Source organism: Sander lucioperca, chromosome 3 (genome assembly GCF_008315115.2).
Source record: "Sander lucioperca isolate FBNREF2018 chromosome 3, SLUC_FBN_1.2, whole genome shotgun sequence".
Taxonomy (NCBI): domain Eukaryota; kingdom Metazoa; phylum Chordata; class Actinopteri; order Perciformes; family Percidae; genus Sander; species Sander lucioperca.
In genome coordinates, this window is record NC_050175.1 from 17,154,588 (window position 1) to 17,163,755 (window position 9,168).

General features: G+C 37.3%; 1 protein-coding gene across 1 annotated transcript; it reads left to right on the forward strand.

Moving 5' to 3' along the window:
- The first annotated feature begins 705 nt into the window (after window positions 1-705).
- tacr2 (tachykinin receptor 2) lies at window positions 706-8,648 on the forward strand. Its single transcript, XM_031314421.2, has 8 exons — window positions 706-890; window positions 1,519-1,671; window positions 2,083-2,378; window positions 5,125-5,319; window positions 5,884-6,034; window positions 6,210-6,329; window positions 6,417-6,493; window positions 6,589-8,648. Exons 2-8 carry the CDS (start codon window positions 1,537-1,539, stop codon window positions 6,911-6,913), a joined length of 1,299 nt encoding a protein of 432 aa, XP_031170281.1. The 5' UTR covers window positions 706-890; window positions 1,519-1,536; the 3' UTR covers window positions 6,914-8,648.
- The last annotated feature ends 520 nt before the right edge of the window (window positions 8,649-9,168 follow it).

The following is a 9,168-nucleotide window of genomic DNA, read 5'->3' on the forward strand; positions in this document are numbered from 1 at the left end:
GTATATACAAGTAGCACTAAATGAAGAAATAAAAAGAAAAACTAAATTATATTTACAAGGAAGATACACATTATATGCATACACATACACACAATATGTACAATATGTGCAATATCAGTGTAATTTGCAAAAGTGAAAAATAACAGAATAGATGTAAAATTCACAGTTGCAGTGCAATGTATAGAACAGGGTCCAAATAACATGTGTAACATGTAGAGCCGAGGTTTATTTGGTGTAAAGATCCAAGATAATAAATAGTATATACAATGTTATGGGTAACCACCACAAGTGTTTTTGCTTTTCAAGGGAGCTGTAAATTGATGGGAGACTGGGGTTGTGTCTTTCTCTTCCTTTTTTGTGTAGCTGTCTCATCCAAGATGTCAGCCATCTACTTTCCTCGTTTTAGATGGAGTCATGCACAGCCTTTAATTAATGCCACTCCATTTCTCTTTCAATATTTCAAGTTTTTCTTTCACATTTCTCACACACAACTGATCTAGAAAATCAGTGCGGACTCTCTCTCTCTCTCTCTCTCTCTCTCTCTCTCTCTCTCTCTCTCTCTCTCTCTCACACTCTCTCTCTCTCTCTCTCTCTCTTAATCTCTCTCTTCCTCTGTACATGGAGTTGGCGCAGCTCCATGCGCACAGTCGCGTGCCTGTGTTGGTGCGTCTTACGCTCAGCAGCTTGCATCGTAATCAGTTACACAATCCAGGAGAGACAGAAACAGTGTGTGCATGTCAGAGAGGGAGAGAGATAGATAGAGAGAGAGAGAGAGTGTGTGCAGAGATGTCTTGATGGATTATGATGGACATGCTTGCTAATTTTCGGACATTATTAACTATGGATTGGACAAACTGATGTTAAAACTGACAACTTAACCGCTTTATCAGGTAAGACGAATGAAAGTAACAGATATTTTGTCTTATGTGTGTACCTATTAGTGTGTGTGTGTGTGTGTGTGTGTGTGTGTGTAATGCATGTGATGCATGCATTTGTATTAGTCACAGTTAATAAAACATATTTTCAATCAAATGTCGGCTGAAAAAAAGTACAACTTTAACACAGAAGGAAATGGTTTATTAAAACTAACATGTGCTACTGTAAGATTAGGCTATCAGTAGACTGTGGAACTTGCCATAATAGTGATATGATGTATGATTATTAACTAAGGCGACTCTGCTGATGTTCAGCAAGCCAAATGCTCTCACAGTGTAATTTAACACTGGATGTGATTGCCTCAAATCTGAAATGCATAGATGTTTTTCTGGTTCAAAAACTTTAAAATGAAATATGTGCAAACCAAAGGAAAAATACAGCTTGTACAACAGTTTATATGAACTGCATGATATGTTTCCAAATCAAGTTATATATTTGGTGACTCAAATATCTACGGCTATTGCCTTTAAGAAGAACATGAGAAGATGGAAAATCATTGAAGGTTAAATGACCTACTGTGAATCTCTTATGACCCTCATGACGCACATACAGTTATAGCCTACATAAAGTTTCTGTCACCAGGTGAACAGGGAGAAGATTATGGACGCAGAGAGTCTTGTTCAACACATTGAACGAGAGATGGAGGCAACTTCTTTACCGTTTTCAGTGACCACCGACTGGCTGGAGGACGGAAACGAGACGACTGGGAATCAGTTCCAGCAGCCCGACTGGCAGGTGGGAGAAACAGATCAGAGATAAAACTGTCAAGGACCAGCTCGTTCTTTACTGGGGTATTACACCCAGAGCATCAAAGCATTTACAGCAAACTTTGATCAGATGAGAATGGATGAAAAAGTGCACTATATATACTACAAACTAACAAAACAAGTATACCATGTTTGGGTAAAAATGTGGGTAATAGAGATAGTCCTCAGGATGTATAAAAAAATAAATAATGTGTCTACCTGTTCAGGGACTGCGGATGGAAATTAGCCAGTGCAGAATATTATCTAATAATGTTTCAATTATTTGCCCTGCTGCCCTTCGAACTGCTTACTTTAGCTACACACAGTATATACATTTTTCACAATCCTCTCCTCTCCTCTCCTCTCCTCTCCTCTCCTCTCCTCTCCTCTCCTCTCTCAGGTGGCTCTGTGGGCCATAGCCTACTCCCTCATCATCCTGGTGTCCATCACTGGTAATGTCACAGTGATCTGGATTATTCTCGCTCACAGACGCATGAGGACTGTGACCAACTACCTCATCGTCAACCTTGCCTTCTCTGACGTTTCCATGGCAACCTTCAACACTCTTTTTAACTTTGTCTATGCGCTTCACAATGACTGGTACTTTGGCCTGGGCTACTGCCGATTTCAGAACTTCTTCCCCATCACGGCCATGTTTTCATCAATATACTCGATGGCTGCCATCGCAGTGGACAGGTAAGAAAGCTCTGTTACAAAGATGTGCAAAGACTATATTAGCTCTAATTTGAACTTGTTTCTCAATTACATTGCAGTTAAGTGGGTACTCTCATCCAAACTGCCATTGAAATGAACTTGAGCACCTTTTTTTTTTATCAGAAAGTTGTATTTGCAAATAGCCCACTTAACTGCTACACTACTATCTGTGATATATTAATGCTTCTTTCTTTATGGATTATAAATTATGGTGTATAAGAGTGGCTAAGCTGTAAAATTACTATTCATTCAGATACATGAGCAACACTTGATATCAGCAGCAGCAGAACCTATTCACCCATTACAGAGGCAAATGCTTCATGAAGGAGAAATGAGTCAACAAGCAGCAGAGATACAGATGTCATTAATGCAAATTGGAGCATGAATGGTCAGAGTGTTGTTAGTCTGATACTGCACTTAATATATGATGTTGATATGATATCACATCTTTTTCTAATGTTTTGTCCACTCACGTTTACATACATGAGAGGTACACAATGTTACTGTAATACAATTCAGTGAAATAAAACACCATCACTAATTATGGCCATAGTGGTAAATCTTCACCTTTCTGACACAGGGTTGAATAGTATAAACTGCACAAAGACAGGAATTATTGCAGTGCTGTTGTATCAAACTTCATCTGACAGCACAGGTGCACCCAATAAACTCGTAAATGTATTTACACTGCAATGGGACATTTTCCACAGAGGAGAGTTTCATTGGAGCATTTCTTTATTCTCTCATATTCATGCATGACATATATGATACATGGCTCTCTGTGGCTCAGGACAAATGTAGTGATGAATGAGCCATTTATGCTAAGATCAGACCAGGTGTTGCTTATAGCGTGATAAGTCTTCCTCATTACTTTCCAATTTGTGGAGTTTATGGGACTTTATTCAGGCATTTTCTTTGGTGTTACCAGCTGCAGCACCAAGCATACAACAATAAATCACATGTTAAACACATAAACTGTGAAACAATCTGCATTGATAAAATGATCTCTGCCACCTTCACATTACAGCAACAACCTTAAAGGTTCTACCTTTTAAAGGTGGGTCTGATGTGACGTGCGACTTGTGCCAACCAAAACAGGTTTAAGAGTGAACTGAGAATGAAAATGAGAAGTGAGAGTTAAAGTTGATGTAAAAGACCTGACAGTGGGTTGTTTTACACAACAGCCAGAATAACAGATTACCCTACTTGATATTCTCTCTTATTTACAGATTATTTGTGTCATTTGTGGTTTATTATTTCTGCTTACACTTTCAGGTTCACTTTATTTTTGGTGTTTGGTAACACGTTTACATATTTTCTTTTCATTTATACTCCACTGCCCTTAATACAATACCACAGAATAAAATTCCATCTTTAAACCATTAAAATCGATTCATGCTGTCGGTCCTGAATAATTCAAATGAATAATTCATAGTTGAATCATTTGATTATTATGGTGATGATACTGAGAATTGTTGTAAAGCAAACGCATGTAATACTTCGCATACGATTTACGATTGATTGCCATGGCCACCGTGGTTATTTGTATTTATTATCATTATTCCACCTTTGTTGAGACAACGTTTCAATGTCATACTGCCATCAGCAGACAAACTAGTTACACCAGAGGGAATTATTTCTTATTAAATTCATAAAAGCTCTTGTTCTTGCACATACAGACACACACTTATGTCCATGATCAGTTATATTGCATATAAATGATGAGATCATGAGTCGTTCACTCGTCAAAGTTAATTCACTTGGTTAAAAGAATTCTTTAGATTCCACAAAATCATTATGACACATATACATAAGATATATTTTAAGTTTGACAATTTAATGCCAATCACTATACTCTTTTTTTAATTCATTGAATTTAGTTTATGTCACACAGACATGCAGTGAGGAATAATATATATATATATATATATATATATATATATATATATATATATATATATATATATATATATATATATATATATATATAATATTCAATTATTTATTTTTTTACAGTACTTTGGCAGATGGCCAGGACAGACAGGCAGAGAGTCATTAATACATCCAATGCAGGTTTATTGATGAATAACCCTTTGCCTCTTTGCTATATGACTCTCAAAGTGCCCAGAATCTTTAAATGATTCAGAAACCACACAGAATATAAAGCTGTTAATGTTTTTGCAGTGTTGTATCTCTCTTTCAGAAAGAGCTCTCTTTCAATAAGATGATCACCTCCACTAAAGCAGATATCAAGCCAACAGAATCAGGGTAGTCATTTTATTAACATTTCATTCAAAGTCAGTGCTTCAATTTTCAAGTGACAGCACTAATTGATTTAAAGGGGATCAAGCCTTTATTCATCATCATTATTAGTTTGAATTACAGGGGATTTATCATAAAGCTTTTTAGGTTGAGAATAATATGTTCAGGATGATGGATGAAAAGGAAAGGCAACTAACTAAGACAAACTAGGAGAAACACATTTTCTCCTTGAAATTTGATATAAATTCTGCATATTGATACATTATTTTGTTAGAGGCTGTCAAAGAAGAACACTTTACAGAACTTTTTAAATTACCGTGAATCATTATTTCACAGCTAATGGTTTGATTAAGATCAATTTCCTAAAGATGATGTTTTTATTCCTCTTTTTAGTCAACTTTAGCATGAGTGTCCTAATTTGTTCACATGACTGTATGAATGAATAAAGCTTTTTATCTTCTTTCAGGTACATGGCCATCATCCACCCTCTGAAGCCCCGCCTCTCCTCCACCTCTACAAAGGTCGTGATCGCCCTGATTTGGGCCGTAGCAATCTCACTGGCTTTCCCTCAGTGCTACTACAGCGTGACAATATTTTACTACCCCAGAACCGTGTGCATGGTCAACTGGCCTGACGATTATGGAGGAACGCATCAACTAAGGTAAAAAACATAGACAGACATTTACAACAAGGCAGATCTGTACATAAAACAAGTTATCAACACAAATACACTGTCTATATGACTGATACACTTAGTGTTTATTGGGGCAATCAGTAGCTACACACAAACTTATTATAGTCATACCGACTGTACCATTCACATAATGTACATGTACGCTCATAGTCCTAGAAATTTGGTCATTATAATAAGTTTTTGTGTAGCTACTGATTGCCACACTTGATGTTTTGTGATGGTTTGTATTTTTAGCTCCTAAGGTTTGACACCTTCTGTACGAAAAACATCTGGACCAAAAACTATTTACTAAAGACTTACCGACACTAGTAATTGCAGGCTTGATTGACTTTTATAAAGGGTTATTATTTCATCTTGTCATTTTATAATCTATCAAGTCACTTTTAAATGTTGTGAAGGCAGTAAGCGGGGTTAATTTAGAAATAAAGTAGGCTATATTGGCAGAGTATTTATATCAACCAGAGGGACCGTTCAAAAATGTAAAAATATATGAAACCATTATAGCTTTATTTTCTCTTTATGCCTCTGCAGTTACCAGTTTGCAGTGATATTGCTGATCTACTTGCTCCCTCTACTGGTAATGCTGGTGACCTACAGTTTGGTTGGCCAATCGTTGTGGGGTGGGCACATCCCTGGAGAGGCGACATACCACTACCACAGCCAGATAACAGCCAAGAGAAAGGTCACTTTATTTTTCTGCTGTCATAAACTTTAAGTCTGGGCTTTTGATATGTCAACTATCATCACAATGCTCAGATAACCTGGGCCTAACCTTTAGCATTGTTAAATTATGTTAGACTGGAATTTAAAATATGGCAAAATTTGCTTACTTTTCATTTCTCTTTGATTCCTGACAGGTGGTGAAGATGATGGTTGTGGTGGTGGTGACCTTTGCCATGTGCTGGTTGCCCTACCACATCTACTTCATACTGGGATCATTTAACAGAGACATTTATAAACAACATTACATTCAACAGGTTAGCATCTGCCTTTCTGTCTGTTATTACATATTTGTAAGTCCAATTTATTTATTTACTGGGCATCCTTTTTCCTTTCTTTGTCAGGTGTATCTGGCCATATTCTGGTTGGCGATGAGTTCGACCATGTACAATCCTGTCATTTACTGCTGTCTAAACCAAAGGTAAAATACATACTGTATTCACACAGCCAGAAACTCCTCAAGTTTCAGTATCCCAAAACTCGAGGCAGAAAACCAATTCTCCCCTCTTTCTGCAGGTTTCGTGCGGGTTTCCGTCATGCGTTTGCTTGGTGTCCCTTCATCAAAGTGTCAGAGGAGGACAGGATGGAATTGCAGCACACGCACACCTTCAGAGTCACCATGACACGCAGCCACCGCAATGACAGTACATACGCACACACCTCCATCAAAACAAACAACACCCTTGACACAAATTTGTCTGTCAGCACTCAGCTAAACAAAGAGAGAGATTCTTGCTTGCAGCTTAAAAAATCACCATTGGAAACATACAGCACACATGCAGTGAAGAGGCCGGACAACACAAAATCCCCAGCAGCCAAACTTATGCAGCATAGCTGCTGACTACTGAAACAATTCATGATGAGCACATTCATCATAGGAAGGCAACAGGGTTTTTCTACAGTGACAACAGATAATAAATAGACTGCAGCCAATAAAGACAGTGGAGAGCCTGCTGACTGCTAAACAGAGTGGAGCAAACATGGTGACATTCATCCATGTGGAAAACCTTGAAGTAAAGAGTTGTTCATTGGACCTGGCTTGGGACCAATAATCTTCGTTGTTAAAGAGGAATATAAATTAATGTGACTTTCAAGCTGATGGATGTTTTGCTGTAAATGCCAAAGTGGTCATATGAGCTTGTGGAAACATAGTTATATATAAAGAAACCACACCTGCATACTGGACAACAAGAGAGGCTTATTCCTGCAAGTGTTTGCTGTTAGTGGAAAAGTCTGTAGATAAATCCGTCCATCATTCATTTCTTTTACTAAAGCCCATTCTCCTTCCTCCTCCCTCCATCGTCTATATACTTTCTTTCATCACTGACTTTTTCTGCATCTGTTGTGAACTTTGCATATGTTTGTGTAACTATAGAGTTTTTTGTGTGGTTACTGGTTTTTCAACAGCATGTAATGGATGAACAGTCCACTGGCATCAGCACCAAGCCTTAATGTTGTTGTTTTTATATGTTTTCTTCTTTTTATTGCCACAGAAATGGGACTTTGAAAAAAGTTTTCTTTTCTCAAAGGGACATTTTCTATTGCATTTGTTTTCTTCACCAATCACAACACAAAGTTGTAATTAAAGTTAGCCTTTAGTAGCTCAGTTTATTAAAGAAAAAAAAAAGTATTCTCTAATAGTTATTGTGGGATTAGCCATATCGATGACCTTATAACAAATTACTTTTATTAAGTTAGTAAAGATCTGTCTGAGGAGCTCTGTGGTATAAATTAAGAAGTTAAGGATGTTTTGCCAATACTGCTGTCCCTACTGTTGGAACTGAAATAAAGAAAAGTAAACTTAAAGTAAATTTAAATTCCAACTTGCTCAACATAAAAATGAACAGGCACATATTTAGCTACATAGGATGTAACATGTAGCAGCAGGGCCGATATGGACCGACTGGAGTAAGGATATACTCAACATTTTCTATGTCAAAGTGTCATCACCAGCTATCAACACAATGTCAGTAGCAGTGAGGGCACCTCTTCCTGTGTCTGACATAAATATCAACATATATCAACACTGACATTAACTGATTATTATACATTTTAGAAGTAAAAAAACAAAATAGAATTGACCTTATTTCATAGACTTTCCTAGACTTTCTTTTTACTGCACAGTGCTTTCTGTCTAACATATCGGTCACATAGTGTACATTCATACAGTATGTTGCTCATATATTGTGACTTCGCTGGTTTATGCAACTGTCATTTTTTTATGGTCAGTGTGCAATAGAGTCCAGATTACAAAGTAAGCGCTGCTACTTAGAAGAATGTGATGTAAAATGTAATCTATTGAGTATATATTAATGTAGAATATGCTGATGAAGTGGACATGTAAATATGGGACTTTGTGATGATTGTGCACATACAGTAGGAACATGATGTTATAAATACTGTCCCCTGTTAGCGTCAACATTTCAGAATGTAGAGAAAAACCTTTTGATTCCTTGTAACATCTCTTGACTTTAAAATACAGTACACACAGTGACAGTGAAACATTTGTATATGTTGTATACACAAAGCAGCAGGATAGTTGTATGTGCCTAAATAAAATTGATATGTTTAATAAATGTGACAGAATATGTTCGTGTGTGCAATGGTCCCTCAGTTGTCCGCTACACATGACAATGTCATAATGTTACAGAGGTCTGGTGCTGCAGTACAGTACACAGTACAGGACACTTCAGAAGGCCTGGTGCTGACAGAGCTTATGTTCTTACTGTGACCCTAGTGACAGGGTTGTCTCTGAACACTAACACCACTAAACATAATCTGAACATACATATATGCAAAATATCTGGTGCAAAAAACTACAACATTGGGTCGACACAGGTTTGTCTTTATTTAGTGACTGATTCGTTGACAGTGTTGGACAGATAAAGTGTGGGTTTAGTGAACAGAAGCAAAGCGTGTCTGTGTGACTTTTCTATGACTTTCGGGAACATCTGAAGGCCTGCTGGAGAGGCTGAAAGTTTGAGTAGTAAGTAGGAATGGAAATTTAACTTGCTTGCAATGTCACTGCTAAAATTTCTGAACTGTACTAACTTTAGGTTGAGTTGGTGCTAATCGGTCACCACAAGCCAGAATTTT

What these genes read in the sequence shown, in the direction of transcription:
- tacr2 (XM_031314421.2), top strand. Translation starts at nt 1,537, where the DNA reads ATGGACGCAGAGAGTCTTGTTCAACACATTGAACGAGAGATGGAGGCA. An exon ending in GCTGCCATCGCAGTGGACAG is followed by an intron (nt 2,379 to 5,124) that starts GTAAGAAAGCTC and finishes ATCTTCTTTCAG; the next exon opens with GTACATGGCCATCATCCACC. An exon ending in AGATAACAGCCAAGAGAAAG is followed by an intron (nt 6,035 to 6,209) that starts GTCACTTTATTT and finishes GATTCCTGACAG; the next exon opens with GTGGTGAAGATGATGGTTGT.